The sequence below is a fragment of the Ambystoma mexicanum genome, chromosome 6q (genome assembly GCF_040938575.1).
Source record: "Ambystoma mexicanum isolate Mex_15411 chromosome 6q, UKY_AmexF1_1, whole genome shotgun sequence".
Taxonomy (NCBI): domain Eukaryota; kingdom Metazoa; phylum Chordata; class Amphibia; order Caudata; family Ambystomatidae; genus Ambystoma; species Ambystoma mexicanum.
In genome coordinates, this window is record NC_090937.1 from 122,209,841 (window position 1) to 122,231,487 (window position 21,647).

Here is a 21,647-nt window from a genome sequence, read left to right on the forward strand (position 1 = left end):
AAACACCTGGTGAAGTTTATGGACATTGCATGCGCACTCACGAAAAGAACAATTGCCATGGCTTGGAAATCCCCGACTGGCCCCAGACACGAACCCTGGACTAAGGAGATGCTAAGATGGACGGCAGCCGAAACCAGGGCGTGGGAGGAAGGGATAAACCGAGGCGGAGAAGATCCAAGCACCGCGCTGGAGGCCTGGAAGTCCCTCCTGAGAGACTTGATTTCCTCAACGAGCCTCAAGCCCCCTTGAATCTACCCCCCCTGGACCATCGAGTAAGTTCGACCGAGATACTGGAACATCAAACCCAGACTCCCCTCCACAATACGCTCTAGTATTATTGGCCAGCCCTCACCGACCTGAGACGAGGGTCCGACAACAAAGCGATGAGCCCAACATCCCGGAGGACATGCGAACAGTTAGTGTTACTTTTGTTATTTGTTAAGTTAAGTTGCCCACCCTTACCAAGCTCAAACTGCATATATGTTACACTTTAGGTGACTCACCCTCACCATGTTCTTGATGCTTCACTGTACATGCATACATAAATGCTAATAAAAACATTTAAAAATAAAATAGCGTCAAGCTGCGCTTCTTGCCACGCCACGATTCTTTGGATCATTTCCAATTTAGTGCCTTGAGAGGAAACACCTCTCTCCGCACACATCTTTTTCAGCGTTTCTGATTTGGAAGCATTTAAAGTTAACAACGTATTTGTTTCCATACTGTTTGATAGGACTATGGCCTTTTTAAAGTTATACTACAACAATTCACTACGTGTACTGGTTGGAATAACCTGAAATGCCTTAGTTCGAGCGCAACACTGGATACCTTCAGTCGTATCCCACCGCTGTACACCAATTTGTTAAGACGGATTTCTGAACTCTGTCCTGGTGGCGCAGAAGTTCAGAAGGCCAACCTAATTACTTGGAACAGGGTAACCTCTGGACAAGCCAGACCAATCAAGGTAGCGATCGCGGCGGTCAAGACTAGGTCTCAAGAGGGGTGAGGGTGACTGAAAGCCCGCAATGAGCACACAAAGCAAGAGCGCTTACAAACTACTCCAAACAGTTGTTATATCAAAAATAGATACACATTTATTTTAAGGCCTTTAAAACAATGACCGTAGCGAGAAAATCACAATATCACAATATTAAACCAACACATACCATATCAACACAATATATATACAAATGCACAGTCGCAAGCGTTTAAAGCACGAAATATGTAGTCCACCTGAAAGGAAAGGAAAACAGGCAGTGCGATAACGCTTTAGACTCAGTTCGCCTTCAGAGGCACCTAACTAGATGGAAGTCCGAGCCCTGCGAAGAGTGGAGCCTTGTGCTCAAAGTACCTGCCACGCCGGTGCCAACGGGCAAAAGGGGAAGCTCTTCGGAGGAAGTCAGGCAGTTCGGGTTAGTGCACAGCAGAAGGAGAACAGGTTCTGCAACTCAAGCGCAGCCTCCACAGCGGGCAGAAGCAGAGCGCGAGTACGGCCAAAAGGGTGCTGTTTTTACACAGCAGGGAAAAGCAATGGGATACTGCAGGAGGGCGACCAGATCCTAGCTAAACTACTCACCGGTCCCCGAAGCAAGCAGACCCAGGCTTCTCCACGTTAGTTTCAGCAGCTGGCAGGTTCAGAAGAGCAGAGAACGCCTCGTAGTCGTGTAGAGCAAAAAGACGTCCCAATCAACGAAACCAGCACAGTTTGTTGCCGCAGCAGGACAACGGAGCGGCCGTGTGTATTCAAGCCAAATGTACACTCCTCCCTTCAGACTTGGGAACGCCAAGTGTACGAAGCGTGGGAGAGTGACAAGGACTCGAAATACAACACAACCTGGCGGCAGTTACAGAGCAGGACTCCCTTGTAAGCTGGTCAGTCAACGGGATGGCCCAGAGACACTTCCGAAGGCTTACTTGGCAGGAGAGGATGAAGTCGCCGGGAATAGCTGTTCCTGCTATTCCAAAGGTCGAAGCACCAGTACAGGCCTTCTGGTTCGATCAAAGGAGGAAAGGGTTTCACAGGACGACAGCAGTGCAAAGGAGGATTCCTTCAGCGGGTCACCAGCGATTCCTCGGTCCAGCCTCTTGGTTGCAGGATACTTGGCTCCTGTATTCCTTCGTTCGTGAGAACTCAGGAGATCGACATGGTAGTGGTGTTTCCAGCCCTCTCTTATCCACGGTTCCCTTCGCGCCAAAACGGAGGGGAGCCAATGGGAGATCCGCTCATCAACACACATACCATACGTGGACCAATCACGGACCACGGTGGTCCCAGGCATTCACACCACCCTAGACTCTCTGGCACCCAGGATGTGTATTGGGACCAGACATCCCAGCCCACACCCTGGAGGCACACAAACGACATGTAGAAGCCCGCGAAAGCAACCACGTTTCGCGGGAAAGTACATGCCCAAATAAGGAAGGCCCCGGGTCGCTCGACCTGGGGAAGGTGAAGGGAGCAAGACGGTCAGTGGACAAGACAAAGGAGCTTCGTGGTCTGGCCATTTTGGGAGCCAGGCCACCATTTTGGGTTCAGTGCGAAAAACGTGCTCAGAACGCCAAAAGGAGCTCAAAATAAACAAAACGATCGCTGCCACCATTCGAGTCCCTGAATGACTTGCACCGATCAAATACCATCCTAAAAGAGTATCTAGGGCCTGTAGAAGGCTAGAGACCCAAGAGAGCTGTAACTTAGCTTACAGTGCCCTCTTGTGTCATGTTGCACTAAAGCCGCAACATGATAAAAGAAACTACGGGAAACAGCGTTCCCCGGTACTGACTGTCTTAAGGGCATGTCAGTTTCCCCGTAAGAAAAGGAGCGAAAGCCCAGAGGAGTGCGGCAGAAGGCTGCACTTCTCTGGCAAAGTCAAGAACAAGGTGAAAAACAACAGCAAAAAGTTTAGGGGTTGCCACATGGAAGGAAAATTACCTACAATTACGAAATCTTTCCTAACAACAAGGTGGCACACTCAAGCTTAGCACAGGTTCTGGCTTCTCTGGCACGAGGGTGCAGTACAAACATTAGCATCCGGGCATTCTGTGCCCAAGTCTCTTTGCCTTCTTTTAGAGGGCCTGATGCGACAAACAATAAGTTCCTTTCCTCTTAGAATTTCACACATACTCAATTTCTCAGGTGATTCACTATTCACCTCGGATCCCCCTCAGCCAGGCTCGGATCCCCTTTAATGCAATGCTTGTAGGATTTCCATGTATCCAACTTATGTATCCAATTTCTTTGGTGATTCACAGTTCACCCCGGATACACCTTAGATCCGTTTCAACACAATGTTCAATCAGACTCCCTTTGCCGGCTCGGACCAATTTCAATTTACTTTAACACACACTTGCTTTAACCAAAAGCTCTCAGCTGATCACCCTTGTTCGAACTCGGACCAACTTCATGTACTTTGCCATCAACTTTCTTTACTCTATTAACATTGAAGACTTTTGATTGGTCACAGGATTTTGCTTGACCCATTGCAGGACCACTTGGATTCACAATCCTTTGTCACACTTTAGCTTCTGGCACCTCTCAGGTGGATACCTTACAGAGACTTTTGACTAAGCATGCACGCGGTGCCGGACCACTCTGTCTAAAGTACTGTATCTTGGTTTCAAAGTTGGTAAAATTGGAAAACTCATCTGTTTTCCAATTTTACTCGTGTTGGTTATCACATACGCTTCATACACTGTTCGCTTCAGCATTCACCATACAATGTTGCGGCTTGCAACCTTGGCTTCAACACAGGCCAGTCTGGCATCGGCCTCCCCAATTCACTGGGCTGTGTTGATTTCACTGGCATTGTTTTGTTGTAGGAGTCAAAGACAGTAACATGTCAGCAGGTGATTATCCCTGCCTTGATTATCGACGCAGAAGAGCCCGGGTACCTCTGACACACAATGCAGAATTCTTTTGCCTGGTTTACTGGTCTTACGCATTCTATTCTCAAGGTTTCGCAAAAGTAACAGTTCCTCATCGAAAAGGTCAAGGGCACAACACTCCTTGCGATCCCCTTCTGTTTTGCCATCTTTTGCCTCATGTTAAACTGCCTTCTTGGGACTGCTGTTCCCTTTTGTGCTTTGTCTCTCTCAGAGTGTGTTCTCGTGCTCTGCCTTTTATCTGTTTGGAGAAATGTAATGAAAGTCAGGTGTGTGTGATGGTCAGTAATTGCCTGACCCTGCCTGATTATCGTATTGGGACACGTTAGGTATGCGTCTTAGGTGTTAGTCCATTTTCTCTCATAGCGAGCTGTCTGTGAGAAAGTGTTTGTGTTGTGAAGGGGGGTTTGAATTCCTAAGTATCCAACCTGGTAGGATGGGAGAAAGGTGTTACAGGGAAGGGGATACCGTATCTGGCCATCCGGCATTCCACTCACACTCCCCAAAGACCTCTCACCCAGGTGATCCTGCTGCACTGGTCCATCCCCAGGAACTGGATCCAAAAGCCATGGGCGTGTCCTGGCCACCTGGATGACAGATCCCCGAAGACTAGCGGGTGAGACACCTTCAGCTTTCTCACATTATTTTAATCAACAAAAATAGTTTATTTGACCCTCATTATTACAACATCTGCTATCATATGCATTATGTCATGTCATGAAAGGGAGGGTTCCTTGACTTGGAGGGAATATGGGGATTTGTGGTAGATATGATTTTGGGACAGGTTTGAATGTGTGTCATGCACTTCCAAATTGACAATCTGATGATGACTATACCAACGACCTATTAGCATCTGAGTTCCTATTGACAGCTGCATCAATTCACCAGGCTCCTGCCCATGTCACTGTTGTTTGTGCCCCAATTTTCCACAAATGAGTGAACTGGCCTAAGCCATTGTATATCTGATCTGTTTTCCTATTGTTTTTTAAATCTATATTTCTTAGACGTTTATCGATATAAAAAGAGTTATCACATGCTACAAGTATAGTATAATTCAGGTATTGGTATGGAATCTCATGACTCATTTAATAACCTGGTAGAATTTAGGAAACAGACTTGGTTTCCCCGAAGCAGTTGGCATGGTGCCTAGACCAGGTTTGTATATCTTAGAAAGAGATGGTTGGAAGAAATAGATGCAGCTGGTGTTAGTAATAGGTACATTGACAATTATTGTTATTTGGTTACTCACTTGTGCACAGAAAATAAGATGTGGTAGTAGAAATTATATGTGAACGCCTTACTTGTATTGTTATTATGATGCTAAGCCAGGAGATTATTCTAGCTTTGTAGTGCAGGCATCGATTTCCATGCTATAAATTTGACAGAGTTTACAGTTGTGATGACAGTGTCAGTAGTCATTGAAATGGCTAGTGTAGTAGATGGGTCGGGGTACAAGTGGTACAGGTATACTGTTGTTTTTTTCAAATGTCTTTATTGGCATTTAGAAAACCAAACCAAGTATATAGCAATAAATAAACAACCAACATCCCTCCCCATCCGCTCTCCACTTTGCAGCTCTCCTAGATGCTTGTCAACACTTATATCTGTCTCAACAGTACAATTGACCCAATCCAATTTCTCTAGCAGCATTATCCCACCCTTCCCCCTGTTGTAACTTTCACAGTTGGCTCGTTTCTTCTCCCATCTTAAGGCAGCAAATCATCCAGAGAAGTTTTCAGTCCACAGAGGAATAAGCCCCAGTCCCGTTCCAATTCACTAATCGCCTCACCCCTTCCCAGATTGTGTGTTATTCATTTCGCTCTCGCAACCCATCTCTGTGCATCATGCAACCACTGGCAGAGTAAGGGCCCTCTGGGACATTCCCATGAAATGGGCTTTTCGGAGCCTAGCTACGACTAACAAGAATGCAGCCGTTTTATTTTTTCGGCTTTTTCGCATGCTCCCTGTTAACCCCCCAGCAGGCAAACCTAGAGAGAGTACGGTAACCCTTAAATCCGATGGTCGCGCTATAACCGCCGGATTTAAGGGTCCGCCAAATCAGGACTTCGGCGGATTTCGCCCTAGCTCTGAGCTGGGGGGAAATCTACCAAAAAATTGCACTATTACCGCCAGCGGGAAATCTGCCGGCGGTAAGAGCACGAATTTTCCCCATTGAGCCCAATGGGGAATGGGGCATTCCTGAATGGGCTCAATGGGGAATGGGGAATTACATTACCGCCGAACTCGTGATCCGGCGCTATTAGAGCCGGGTTGTTCGGCGGTAGGGCTAACCTGTTCTTTTCCACAGCTGTTCGACCACTTTAGTGAGACATGATGTAGACAATCCTTCTACGCCCCTCCACAGAAACTCCAACCCTGTAAAATGCCCCAGGGATTACCCTAATAATATTAAATCAGTACCTCCGTCCTCGATATCCTATCTAGCTGCATGTTATAGTTTGGATGCCACATAATATAGTTCAACGTTGGGGAGGGTTAATCCTCCGTCCTGATATCTTCCGAAAAGTGCTTAGGACCACCCTATGCCTTCCCCCCACCCATAGGAACTCTGAGATTTTACTGTCCAGCATCTTGAAAAAAGGGGGTCTAATCAAATATGGGGTATTCGTCAACAATACGAACCTGGGTAAAATGATCATTTAACAAATTGCTATCTTCCCCATTAGTGATAGCGGGAGTTTCCTCCAAAATAGTATTTTATCCTCTATGTTAGCTACTGCCCTGCCTACATTATGTTGGAACGTGTCTGCAACTGCGTGCTGTATCTGTATACTGAAGTATTGGAAGGAGTCAGTCTCACATCACATTCCCACTTCTGGTAGTTCCTGCAGTGACTTCCCTCTGAGACTACCCAGTGGGAAGACTACTGATTTGTCCTCATTAATTCAAAATCCAGACATCACCACTAAAACGTTCCAGTACCTCCACCATAAAAGGAATATGCAACCTTGCGTTCTGGACATATAAAAGAGCATCGTCCGCATATAAAAAGCTCACATGTGGGCAGCTATCTAATATTATACCTGCATTTTTACATTGATCCCTAAAAATGTGGGGGCAGCAGACAGCCTTGCCACATGCCTCTCTTCATTTGCCATCTATCCAAAACCCTTTTGCCGGTCTTTACCTATGCCATTGGCTCTAGGTATACTCTTGTTAATGCATTCTTACAAATTATCCTTTCTTCATTGGCTTTGTCTGCCTTTCAATAGACCTCACAGTACCTGAACCACACAAAGAGGGAGCTCTTATTCATCTAGCCCAGCAGTGGCAAGTATTATAATCTCAGAGAAGTAGTAGGGATCTGGGGGTTATATTATGAAATGAGGCAAATATAGCCCTTGCAAAGTAGAACTTGTAGCAGGCACAATATCATAGTAATCTCAATTTCTTTATTGCTGAATTACAACCAAACTCGCAATGAGGCCCCAAGATGTGTCTATCTCCACATTAAGGTTCATTTCATAGAATGGAAGGAGTAAAATCCTCCCTCGTGAATTCATAAAATCTCCTGCTGATTGCAATAGAATCAATGCATTGAGACATCTAAATAAGGTGTTGTTCTGAGCCGGAGGGCACAGCTTTGGAATTATTTGGAGATTGTGTGTTGTCCTTTTCTGTGTTCAATCGGCAGTGCTGCTATTAAATCTTTACCAAATTAATTTCACTAAATATTTGAGTTGTGTTTGGTTTTCTCTACACCATTGTGTCCTGTTCCAGTTTTACTCTTTATACATTATTGTATTACCATATCTTTTCTTGAACAATACATATGTTTACCAATGTTCTTAGACATACAGGATGTGTTTACTTTTTACCTTCTGTAATCAGATAAGCAGGCATGCCATTTATTTCTGCTTTTGTGGGTTTTAACTTCTGACAAAGCATTTCAGAAGCCTGAGTAAGAAAGTAATATGGAAGTAAATTGAGGTTAAACATTGCTTTTGATCTGTAGGAGTCCCTCGCAAAACAGAAGGGTTCCAATAGAGCTCTTCCAACCATGCAAGAGATAAGAAATTATGGGATTGTTACAAGTGTAAACACTGTGGCAATTCTCAAGGCTGGTTTTTATGCTATTTATTTATTTAATTTGTAAAGCGCGCTAGCAGCCGGAGACATCGAGGCCCTGTTGCAAGGGAGTGTCTTAGTTACGGGACACTATCAAAGACCATATTCTAGACATGATGTCAGAATATTCACAATACATATGTATGTACATATTTAGAGACTTTAATTGAACAGTATGATCATAGTCATGTGTAATTCTAAAACCAGAGTTGGTACTCAGTAATCCGGTCCTATTTCACGCTGTCAATCTAATGTCCACCGAACAATTGCTTGTACATAAAGATACAAAATGCTCCAAACTAGTCCAAATTTCAGGCAGGTGTGGGAAAAGGCCAAATCACTGAGAGCTCTATGTTCATTTAGAAGGTGGAAGAAAAGTCCAAAGCACTCAGAACATTATATCCATATCCATTAAATCAATTTAGTAGGGTTAGGGAAAGAACCCCATGCCATCACACTGAGAACCCCATGTGCATTTATTAAGGATAGGAGAAGGCAAAGTACTGTGAATCCCATGTGCATTTACTTGATGTAGGAGGAGGCCAAAGCACCGAGAACACTATGTGCATTTAATAGGTGGCTGTGAATACCAGACCGCTGAGAACCCCATGTGCATTTGGTAGGCAGAGGAGAAGGCCAAAGCACTGTGAAACCCATGTGCATTTACTTGATGTAGGAGGAGGCCAAAGCACTGTGAACCCCATGTGCATTTAGAGGGGTAGGAAAAGGCAACAGCAGTGAGAATCCTATATGAATTTAGCAGGCAGAGAAGGCCATAGCAATGAGAACCATATGTGCATTTACCAGGACTAGGAAAGGTGAAAGCACTAAGAACGCCATGTGAAGTTATTAAAGGGAAGTGATGAATTAAATTAACATGTCCAAATTAACTACAGTACCCAAACATTGTAGGGAACCAGGTAAGGCGTGGGTGTCGAATGTATCTGTGATTAATTGTACACTTACTATGGCAGCAGTTGGTTGCATTAGAGAAGCCCAGGTAGTATATGAATATGTAAGCCATCCACTCTTCTTCTTTTTTTTTTAACAAGCCTACTTTCTCAAAAGAGTCTGGTGCATTGTCAACAAATGTAATTGTGTATGCAGCGCCTTTGCACATGCTTCCCTATCCAGTGGATGGAGCGCAGGAAGTGGAGGAGGCAGTTAAGCCACCACCGACTGAGGCACAAGCAGGCAAAGATATCAGCTCAGTAATGAAGAGCTAATTCCACAGATAAGGAAGAAGAGGGTATTCCTGACAATTCTGTACCTATGAATTCCTTGGAAACAGCAGACAATGAGGAACATGACAAAGATGATGCGCCTTCCTTTGATTCAAGACCTAGAAACTCTTATTTGATGATACCAAAGATTGGGAGAGAGACTCGACAAAAGCGGGCCTTGATGCACTCATGTAATTGTCACGTGCAAGCATGGGCAAAGGAAGCAAGCTTCAGAAGACACCCCCCGTTTGCCAGTGAACCATGTTTTCCATAAATGATCTGAAAAAACAAATGCTAGTGGTAGTAAAGCTTTTCACTCAGCACCACCCCTCCAGTTAATAGCACCCACACAACATCCAGTGTATCAAACGGACGCCAAGAAGAATTAGAGGTATGGGCCTGTCTCAACACAGAGTTATTTTACACTATAAAAAGAGCAAGCTTATCTTGCCACCTGCCATATATGCAAGAATTGTGTCTTGCAAGGGAAGGCGGATACATATTTGAACACCTAAAAGGAAAGGGGATAGGGCAGTATCCCACCACCCTTCAACCACAGATAATGTGCACGATTGGATCCCCATCCCTACCACTACACCAGAGAGTCTTGCTGATTTACACATTTAAACAATCGCTATCAGAGAACCATCTTTACCTACACATCCCACAGCTCACAGACAACTTATTTCCCCTCAAAGTTGCATTTCTCCATTGCTGAGGGTTTTAGGTGTGTCACAGAAGACTCAAAAAGCTGTCTACTTAATGACCATCTAGACTATGCTGTTGAACATTGTGGATTCAGGCCACTCTTTGGCCTCGTCCATGCACACTGGAGAATTGTGACTTGCCACCACTTCATTTGAACTTCAGTACTAGCCTGGAAACAGGGGGACTGGCACTGGGCCATCGTTAGGGTAAGAACGTCCACATAATGATGGACATAAGGATGTGTGCTTAAGGCACATATTTCAAGGCCATCACTGCACACTGGACCACCTTCCCCCATACCTTTCCTCAGAAAAGCGCAGGACAGCCACCACCAAATGTTATTTACCAGCAGGTACCACATGTGGAATGGATCTCTGGGAGAAAGTACATAGGTGGTCTGATTAATTGGTTAGGGTTATATATAGAGCATTGGTTGATCTAGCCAAGCAAACATAATTGCCTGTGGGTGCTGAAAAAGGATTGTGGTTGACGGCTTAAGCCAGTCGATAGATGTTCAGGTCCTTCCTTAACTAAATAAGAAGGAACTGAAGGTTGTAACCCATTGGCTCATCCCTCGTTGTTCCCATGTGGACTTTGTGGCAGCTGATAAAGCTGGGACCCTTATGGAGAATAGAACAAATGATTGTAATCCTGGACATTATGGGATTTAAGCACTCCCCGTAAAAGAGGTGTTTGTGAAATAAATAACAAGTGAATTTTGCTAAAAACATCAATGGTTTGGGACCCTTTATCCGGTTTCTTGTCTGCTGACATCAAAGTCAGCAGTTATCAGCTATTGTTTCTCTAAAGCATTTAAACATAGGAGAAGGAGATAGTCTGTGATTCTTGTATATTGATATGGTAACTACCCTTGTATATTACAGACACCCTGATAACCAAAAATCAAGGGTTTAACCTATTGTACACACATGTGGATTCAACTGGACACTGTGGGGCACATTTTCAAGAAATAGCAAAAATGAAAGGATTGCAGAGGATGCGCTAGTTTAATTTGTGCTTTTTTCCAAAATGATCAAGTCACCTTAATCACAAAGGTCACCTGAGCATTTCAGGAGCGGCTGGTCAGTGGCGTTAAGATGTGCTGTCAAGAACCTTTGCATACATAAGTGTTGGGAGCTCCCAGCACATTTTACCGAGACTGGACGTTAAAGGGCCCTTCTCAGGGTAATGACAGAGAAAATAAAAAGCATTTCTATCCCCATCAATAAGACATCATGACAGGCCAGAAATGACCATGGGCCTCATTACGACTTTGGAGGCAGCCATGGCTGCCTCCAAAATCGTGTCCGGGTCCAGGTTCCCTGAATGGGGAAATACAGGCGATTCCGAGTATGGAGGGCCCGGTATTTCCTCCTTCAGGGAACCCCTTCCCCATTCCCATTCGACCCCTCATAGGGCTCAATGGGAATGGGGAGGGAGCTAACAACGGGCCCATTACGAACAAGCCCGTTGTTAGCTCTCTGGTCCCCTCGCGGGACCCGCTCTGGACGTCTGGAAAAACCAGACGTCCAGAGCGGGTCCCGCGAGGGGACCTCGTAATAGTGCGGAGTGGGTTTAATGGCGCCGGCACCATTACCGGTGCCGTTAAACCCATTCCACACAAATTATAATGAGGCCCCATGTCACGATATCCACCTCACCCTGCGACTGCTCTGAACAGGGGCAGGGGTAAGACTCTCGTTTCAAGGCTTTTTAAAACATATCCCATTTTGTGCTTTAAAATGTCCAGAAATGCCCCTTTATTTTTGCAAATGCACAAAGGGGGATAAAAAGGCCATTTGTGAACTGGGCTGCCGCGTTTTTGGCTCAAGTGAGGAGATGTGCTAGCGCATTTCGTTACTTGCACCCAGAAAGGTTTTGAGAATCAGGCCCTGTGGCTTTTACCCTTTTACATATTGATTGTATGGTGTTTTATTCTACTAGAGTATACTGTTTTTACCATTGCACATTCTTCTTTCTGGCATAGTCTTCACAGTGCCAAGTCACAGCCCATGGATGAACAGTGTGCTCTCTAAATAATGAAATATCTAAATATTGTCAAAGATCAGTGCACAGAGGTTGCACGTTGCATGCACTCATCCCTAACAGCATGTTTACGTTTCACAGTACCATTTTCGAACCTCACTATGCCTTGAAATGACCGCAGAGAATTATGACGTGCCTTCTCATGAGATATTCCAATGCATTTGTTGTGGCATTTTATTGAGGGCAAGCCCCACCTACTGCCCATATACCACCCCCATGAACCCAACCACTAATCACCCGTTTCCCCTACTCCCTGTCCCTGCACCCCCTAGAAATGCTGCAATAAATGAGGTGAAATTACCACTTGTCCAAATGTAGAGAAAGGGCTGTGGTGGTTTGGGGGATACCAGAATCATAGGCCCAGCTGACCGGGAGGTTGATTTGGCAGGGAGACACCAACCTACGTTTTAAATAGTTTCATGTTGATAAGGGTATGTATTTCAGAGGGGGTCATTATGAGGTGGGCGGTAAGGGTTAACGGTCACCGGTAATGATGCTGGTGTCGGTAAACCCTTAGCGCCCTATTCTGAGGTCCCTTAGCAGGTCCCAGCAGGAACGGTTGGTCTGTCCAGCCGTTCTCTGCAGGTCCCGTTAAGGGACTTTGTAGCTAATAACGGTCCCGCAATTTGCGGGCCTGTTATTAGCGCCTTCCCCATTCCCATTGAGTCCTATGGGGGCTCAAATGGGAATGGGGAATGGTTAACTGAATGGGGATTTACCGGGTCCGCATAGGTCGGAATGTCCCGGTAAGTCCCCATTCAGCCAGACCGGACCCGGACCTGGGTTTGGAGGTAGCCATGGCGCTATTAGCGCCATGGCTACCTCCAAACTCGTAATGACCCCCAGAGTCTGTAGACAGTAGTTTTGATTCAGCAATAGAAGATCATTATTGCAGCAAGGTGATTCGTTGACACCTTTTCAAACACATTAACATTTCACTTAAGAAATTAATTAATACAGCTTCATACATGTTGCTTTCAACTTTTGGCTTTTGTTTGGATAGACGCATATATTGTAACCTCTGTACCTTTCCCAAACGTCTATGAATTTGAATTGCTTCCTTGCATACCCATAAATTTCCTTAAAATAGCTTAATCCTTTGGCGAGGTTCATTGTTCTCAGGAAATATGGTGCTTCAGGACTGCATATCAAGGATATTTATTTTCCTGACATTTTAGATTTCTCTCTTCCCCCACTGAATTAGAATAAAGATGTTTGTGAAAAATTGAAATAACTTATTTAGTAGTTCTGATTTTTTTTTTCTGTTTGTGGCATCTGATTAGGTGATACATTGCAATGCAAAGGCTAATACTGTGTGCCATTTCAGCCTATTATTTTTATTTAGTCCAATTAAAAGTTGGACTTTTGTTAATTTAAAAAAGAAACACTTTAAATTATAATTGATGTCATCTACTGAGCAAACAAATTAGTCAGATGTTTGGCAAATAAATTAGTGCCACATGCGAAGGCCGCAGACACAAGCGACATGTCAAAGCTCGCTGTGCGACAGAGCAGCCTGAAGGTAGCACAATCCTACACGGTAGTGTGCTAAGGCCCCTGTCTAATGTCGTTTGTCACTGTGAGCCACATTTAGAATTTCTTTCGTGACCCATTCCCTCTTGCCTAGTGCGGTGTCAAGGATTCCTTGATGAGTACTTGCGCAGTGAACATCTGTATTCTTGGCGGTGACTGAGTTGCCGTATGAGCATGATGGGTGATCTTATTGATGAATGCAGTATCCTCAGACCTGACACGAAAAAAAGAATGAGGACTTCAGAAAAGAGTAGGCTGCGCAAAAAATCAAAGGTTATGGTAGGAAGACACCTGGATCACGTCCAGACAAGTCCTCTTTCATCTTCCATGGATCAACACTGTAAAGTCACAGTTTCAAGCAAAATGTGTCTCTTTTGACAATTCATGGCGAGCGAACGGTGAGCTTCATTATGAGTTTGGTGGTATTTGGAAGCAAATCTGCTGAAATACCACCAAACTCCATTACCGTTACTGCCACTTGGTCCTGTGGATTTACTGCGGGATTACTTGTGGTGGTTGGGGGTGGAAATCCCAATTTTGGAGTCCATAGGACTCCATGGGGATTTTGGAAGAATTACGGTGAGCAGTAATTCTGCTGCAGTAATTAAACCTATTTTTGGAGGAAAAGTGGAAGATTTACCTCAAGCTCGTTGACGAAGCTAAATCATCAAATTTTCTTCCAAATTGGGAGGTTGTGTGGTTAAAATAGCAGTAATTCCGTTGCCGCTCAAAATGTCAGAAACAGAATTACCAAAACTTTTTTATCTCACTAGCAAACTCGTAATATGACTCATTGTCTAGAAAGGAAGCTAAACAAAAGAATGGCAACACCTTGGAAAGATTCCTTGCCTTCTGGAAAGTGTGATGGGTGGTGGGGGGCAGGACTGAGCAAAAGGGAGCTCAGGAGGAATCACGATCAATATGCAGATACGTTCAATACATCCTCTTTTATAGCAGTGGTGAGGTGAACACTTCATCCATTCTAACAACAAAGAGCAAAGTAAAGCAATCCTGAAGAATACATAAGGTGTTGGAAGGAAATCTACTATATGTTGCCTTCTTAACCTGTTGCAGGTACATTGTGGATTCACATGGAATTTTAAACTTACCCAGCCCAGGCAATCAGAGTGACACATGCGTAAGGGGACCAGGACAGCACGTAGACTATGATGACCACGAAGGCGATTTTGGCCAATTTCCACTCATTCTTCAACGATGAAGTGAGAGAAGATTTGCGTCCATATCCTCCCATCTTCTGAACATTCCTGCGTGAGAACATAGAAGGGAGATCATATGTAAGACTTAACAGCACAGCCAAGTTCAGATGGGGGTGCAGGGATTTGTGCTGTTGCAAATGTTTTACAATTACTGTTTCATTTTAATGCGAGTATCAGAATTGCGGGATAGGTTAAGAGTTCCTCGTGTGCAAGCGATGAATGGGAAGTTCCATTGGAATTTTCAATAATCAATCTCCATCATTGAGAAGGCTTATCATCAGAATCCACTGACTACGGTTGTGGGGCACCTGGAAAAAATAATACTCTCAACCAAGCCCACCTCCCAAATAGTTACCTATTGGAGAGTAACTGTTACAGCTCTCTGAGCTACAGGTAAATTACCCTCCACATTGCGAGAATGCAGAGGCTAAATAGTTACTAGAAATATACACACAGACAGCATCATCACAAAATGAAGCGATGGAGGACGACACATCCTTAAATGAGATTTTAAAGAAATGCTATGTAAATCATTTCAACACCTTTGTGTCTTTCTTTTTTTGCAGCTTGTGGGTTCATAGAGAAGGAACCCCTCCGTTTTGCCAGGGATCCTAGAAGTATGGGCTCTAGCACCTTCAAGTGTTTCTTGTGCAAGGTGGAATAACCAATAAACATCACATACCAAATAACCGGACAGACTCAAAGAATATGGCAAAGGACTACTTTATTCTCAATTTAATCAAGCAGGGCAAACCGGCAGACATCAGACTGATGCTTGCACACTCACAAACAAACTTGATTACACAGAGGTGTTGTACGCCAATATGCGTCATCTATGACATCACCCTACTTGGAAAATTGTAAAACCTATTGACTGGAGGGATTGGTTAGGGGAACATATCTACCTATGGCATGCATACGGGTTACTACACCATTGGCTGCCCCTTATCTATAGGACACGTCTTGAACTACCTCAAAATACATATAATACTGACTATAGCAGACAAAATGGCAACATTGTATAGCAGGTTACTCCATAGACCCGCTGATTGGTTGGCATTCCCACCCAACATTGGACTTTTGGCTCGGCTAGCAGCACATAAGCAAAATGAAACCCAGGTGCTTTAGTCATGTCAGATTACGCCCCACTTTCCAAAAGAGTTATCATCTTTCATCAGTCCAACCATAAACCAAAGTTTCCTGTCTGTAGTTGACCATGTAATCTTCTCTCTGTTCTGGGACATTTCAGGGACTGTAAGCACATCACTATCTTCAACCAAGGCTTAATAAATACCCCTTGTTTTTTACTTCTGAATCACGTGTGAGGAGACCGCAAATGTGCCCATTTGGACCTCCTATTTACTGCTATTTGTTGAACGTATGCTCAGTGTTCTTGCTCCTCTTGGCCTCTAGAGACCTGCTCACTCAATCTTGTAGGAGCCTTATCCTTGTTAATTGCCCAATACATGTCTCTTGCAAATATTTTATTCTTCTTTAATCTAAGAAAAATATGTCTTACGTCCATGGCTTATCCATCTGCCTCCCTTTGTGCTTTGCAATTATTCATTGAAATAGCATAATTGATCCAGGCCAACCTAAACTTCTCTTTATTCTGCACGCAAAGCTAATTCTCCAACGTCTCCTGACTCTGCACCCCTCGTCTGTTTCTGAGGTAGCTGAATGGAATATTTGCACAAGTGACGTCCATTTTCCTATCATGGCCGTCTTTGCCATGTTATATTTTCCTCAATAGCAATCTTCTATATGTCTCATCTACCTTGCATTACTGTGTTTTTACACTTATTGGTTAGCAAGTTACTTCATGTTCTTTATATACGATTACTTTGTCATTTTGTACGTGTTTCTCTTGTTACTTCAGTTACATCATTATGGTTTCAGTGGCCCTCATTCCAAGGTTGGTGCTAGTCATGGCGTTATTAGCGCTATGACTACCACCAATAACGGAACCGTGTCCGCCCTCGTTCAATGGGGACTTACCGGTCCAGTCCGACCTTGGCGGGACCGGTAAGTCCCTATTGAAAAAGCCATTCCCCATTCCCATTTGAGCCTCCTTAGGGCTCAATGGGAAGGCGCTAATAACGGTACCACAAATTGCGGTACCGTTATAAGCTCTGAAGTCCCTTAAAGGGCCCCGTCCATAATGCCTGGTAAAACCAGGTGTTAAGGAAGGGACCCGCTAAGGGACCTCGGAATAGGGTGCAAAGGGATTACCGGCACCGATGTCATTAACGGTGCCCGCTATCCCTTTGCACCCACCACGTAATGAGGCCCAGTATGTCCTCATATATCTTCTTCATGACATCACTCTGACCTCATCAGATTTCACTCAGCATTACATGATGTCCAAAGGTGCGTGCTGATATCCTTCCACTCTTTCAGTATGAGGGTATATTTGGTATGGTTGCCTGAGTGCATATCGTCTCTCTTACGCTCTATGGGTATGTGCATAAAACATGGGGTCCCACATATAGCCCTTCTCCTACTGTTCCAGAATGAAGGTGATGAGGGCCAGGGAGCTAGGGAAAATGCATCTACCGGCTCCTCCACAACTATATGGATGACATAAGCAACTCCCCTATCGCATTAGACATGGCCAAACTTCAAGAATGATGTAGGTCCAGTTACATTACTGGAACACAGGCAACAGCTGGATCTAGAGTTTTAGATGAAGAGTTGCATCAATGTGAACTAGCACTGGGAAAACCTATTCAGCAAAGCAACGTGAACCTTTGGGGTATCTCCTTGCTTGACAAAATTCACAACTTTGAAGTAGTATGCTTGTTCAGTTGGGCCTGAGGTCATGACAGTTGCAATCTGATTAAACTTTCAGTAGGGGGAAAAGGTCAGAGCCTTTCCTGCCAGCAGCAATTGAGAAGACTGAAATAGCCATTTGCAGGTGGTGGCATATCACAAAATGAAGGGGTCTCTTGTGATCCCTGCTGATGGCCCCCCACTCAAATATATAAAGGGGCAAAGGACCCTTTTTTTGTGTCGGGGTACCTGACTCTGGAGGGTGGGAGAGGGCTCTCAGAACAGAAAGTAGAGTCAACGGCTACCCCTTATCCATAGACGCACAGGAGGTACACCTATACTGCAGTGTGGCTAGGTTAGCATATACTAGCACTGAGATCACAGGAAAATAGCAATATCATAAAACAAAGTTTACTTATTAACTCAAAAAACATTTAAAAATTGGCAAAAACCTATGTAACATGAATGGTATAACATACACGTGAAGCCAAGAAATGCATAGGTGGGTTACTAGCAAAAAGGTGCAATTTCATGTACTGCTGTGTAAGTAGCAGTACGTACTCATTGTCGACACGTATAATAGGTGTTTCTAGTTCGGATAGGCATTGAACACAACAGATATTGCAAAGTGGAGGCAGATATTCTGAGGGTGCCGAACTGTCATCAGGACACTGGTAAAAGTATGGTGGACAGCTGATGAAAGGGCTTGGTTCACCTAAAGAGGTTTAAAAAAATGAAGTGTATTTTAAAAAGTGATCAAACCATGTTGAGGAAACAGAAGAACACTGTAGTGTGTGACCTACCTAAATAATTACGGTGGCGTCTTGGAAATAATTAATAGATGAAGTCGACTGTCTTTACTACAGGCGAGGATGTCTAGTAAATATGGCAAAGGCTGGTCTCTGGAGAAAAAGGGAGGGGGTTAGCCCTAGAAGGATTAACTCAATGAGCCATAAATAAGAAAAGGAGAAAATGGCCGACAGCCTACCTGGCGCAACTGATTAGCATCTTGAAGGAGTGGCTGACTGTATGGTGGGCAGGGTGCTGCCAGAGTGTTGGAGATGTGCTGGGATTATGAGGAAAAGGTGAAGGTTTGTAAGTTATGTCATATCCTGGTGGTTTGTTTTGTATTGGGGATAGCTGATTGGAAATCTGAATAGAGGGGAAGTGGAGAACATACTATTGATAGTGGATAGCCTTCAATCGCATTAGCACACATTTAAGTAACCTCAGAAGGATGAAAGGCTGAAGGCTAATAGCATTTTTGTACTATATCCTTTCAATTGACTCTCCCTTCTTTAACAATACCAACCTCAATGGTACCTATGTGTAGGGCTGAGTGACATTTCCTAAATAGAAATGAGAAGTTTGCGCATATAGGCTGGTCAATAGTCACTACGTGCTCTCAATGAGTGGAAATCAATTGCCGTATCCAAATAGAATATGTCTGGTCGGAACTTGATTTAACAGGGTAAAATCCCCTGCAAATTCAGTGGTCCAAGTTCAGTACGCTCAAGATTGTTCGTTCTATTTGGATACGGCAATTGATTTCCACTCATTGAGAGCACATAGTGACTATTGACCAGCCTATATGCGCATTACATATTTCCCCAGACTTGTTCGCCCCACCCCAGCACTTTTTTGTGTATATACTTACCCTGTTCAGGCCTGGAAGTGCCAGATCTCGATCAATTCTTACGTTTTGCCTTGAAGAGGACCCGGTTTGCAGTTGAAACACGTGTCGGCAGATCGGTTCTAAAGTTGCTTTATAAACTTTATTTCATATGCAACTTATTGGGTCCATGAACTTGACTTCCAGCTTGAACTACACCTTCTACAAAGAAACCAAGTCTGGTTACAAATCTGCTATATTTGTATGTTTTCTACCGACAGTCTGTGCAGCGCACCGTGAATGAGGTGTCACTCTCCCTTTCTTCATGTTTCACATATCCTAGTAGTTTTCGAGGTAACTACTAGTCTCTCTAAGGTGCAGCAGCCTATTTTCGATTTTAATTGCATAGGTTCCTATCATTTTGTAGTCCCAGGGCCTCTAGCAACCGGCTAGACTAGCACACCTCGACTCAGTTTTCTTCTTGCCTTTTAGCCATGCATGCATGCTATGACCATTCCCTGTTATATTACCACCCTGAAGGCAGTACTGATTCTTCCGAAGAAGCTTACATCAGCAATGCTGATGTAAGCATCTTCAGAAGCATGAAAAACTGCATCATATATGTTTGACAGGGGTCTATCACGGATCCCTGCCCAACTGCTCTTTAAGGGTATTTGACTGCAATGGCTTCTTTATATTTTAATTTGACACACCACAATGATGCACCTTTTATTGACCTACAAAGGATTACACTCAGGCAGGCCTTATATGTAACAAACTCTTTCCCAGACTTGCATTGGTGCAGGTGTTCCATCACATCTACCAGTTGCTCACATCTGCAAGTTACTTAATCTGTACTTATTTTATCATGTCAGATGGATGAACAGCTGAGTAATCACCACCCAGATTCAAACCAGCGATCTGTCAGTTACACGCATACCAATGGACAAGGTGTATTAACCTACTGAGGAAGTTCAATGCACAATGTAATGTGGACCAAATCTGGATAACATTCACAAATGCACATCACGCTTTTTCCTCTTGTTAACCCCCACGATCTACCCCCTACCTCTACCTGCCCCCAAGTCTTCGCTCGTTTCCTGCAGATGCTCCTCTCTGAAGTTATTATTTGAATATTTCTGACCATCATTTCCAAAAATCTCTTTGAATTTCAGGCTTTGAGAAAATGGTGTTAAGACTTTCAAGCTGACCTGAATTTCACTAAGAGGTTTTCAAAGAAATGCAGCTATTCTTTTTAAAAGTTTGTATATAACCACCACCTTTACTATCTTGGATAGTAGAGCAGCAGCTGGACGTTAGACACTTCTAGAACCATCCCTTTGTAGTAGATGCGAAAATGCAACCATCATTTTTGACACTTCCAGTCCCCCAAGCAAAGCCTACCCAGGCTCTTTACAATGTGGGGCATGGCTTGCAACCATCAAAGATGGTCACTTCTTCCTAGGTCTCTGCTGCCTGTTCCCTGCTAACAGTCATATCTATTATGTTGATCCAATAAAATTACCATCCACTCTTTTCTACAAGGCTGTGAAAGACGTTAGTTCGGCTTTGGCCCTACTGCTTTCTAGAAGCACTGGTAGAAGGAGCTAAAGGAAGAGGTGAAAAGGATGCAGAAGCTCAGTGTCATCAAACCCTCCCAAAGTCACTGGTTATCACCCAGTGTTCTTGTATCTAATCCCAATGAATGTAGGTGGCTTGCATTTATTTCCAGAAAGTGAATGAGATCACAAAATGTGTGGTGCACCCAACACCCAGAATTGATGAAATGATAACACGGATCAGGCACGAACACGTTTTCCACCCACAATCTTGTGAAGGACTATTGGCAGATAACATTGGCCCGTGAGGATCAAGCCTTCGATAAGCCCATGGGTCTATTTCATTTATTGTTTTTTAATAGATTTTGTATTTATTTATTTATATATAGGGAGGAACAATGCTCTTTTGATTACAAAAGAAAGTATAAGAAATCAAATTTAACGGTAAGCAGCTTGCTTCTTACAAAGGGGCGAGTTTGAGTGACATTCTGACTAGGTTCTGGAGGGGAGTAAATGGAACAGTCACAGGGGACAATACATGGATGGCCATATATAGATTAAGGACAACCAACAACAGAATTTTCTAAGTGCATATAAGTGGTATGGCCACCTGTGTTAGGGATGTGACCATGATGGAGTTAGTGCTAGAGTGGAGGCAGAGAACTCAAGGGACAGAAGGAGGTCAGAGGCTAAGGCAAAATATTAGCTAGGATGCAGATGAGAGGTAGGTTAAGAGGGTAACTGTGAGGCGAGGAGGAAGGATTTTAGTTTAGTTTTAAACAAAGCAGTGTGGACTGTTTCTCGGATGTTGGGGGAATAGAATTCCATGCAAGTGGAGCAAGAAGTGAGAAAGAGCAGAAGTGAGAGGAAGCACAGGGATGGTGTGGTGCCACAAGGTAGTTGAGGAGGCGGGGTGGAGATTCGAGAAGGCTTGTACAGTTGGATAGAGGATAGATATGGTGGTGCCTTACCATGGATAGATTTGTGAACAAGGAGAAGACAATTTAAT

The 21,647-nt window shown here is 44.0% G+C and overlaps 1 protein-coding gene across 2 annotated transcripts in view; it reads right to left on the minus strand.

Moving 5' to 3' along the window:
• The window catches only part of LOC138515816 (melanopsin-like), an 894,150-nt gene that overhangs the window by 239,542 nt on the left and 632,961 nt on the right, over positions 1 to 21,647 (minus strand). For both annotated transcript variants that reach the window (XM_069630561.1, XM_069630560.1), the window contains exon 6: positions 14,588 to 14,743. In XM_069630561.1, the coding sequence (XP_069486662.1) occupies positions 14,588 to 14,743 (156 nt within the window). The remainder of the gene's footprint in view (positions 1 to 14,587; positions 14,744 to 21,647) is intronic.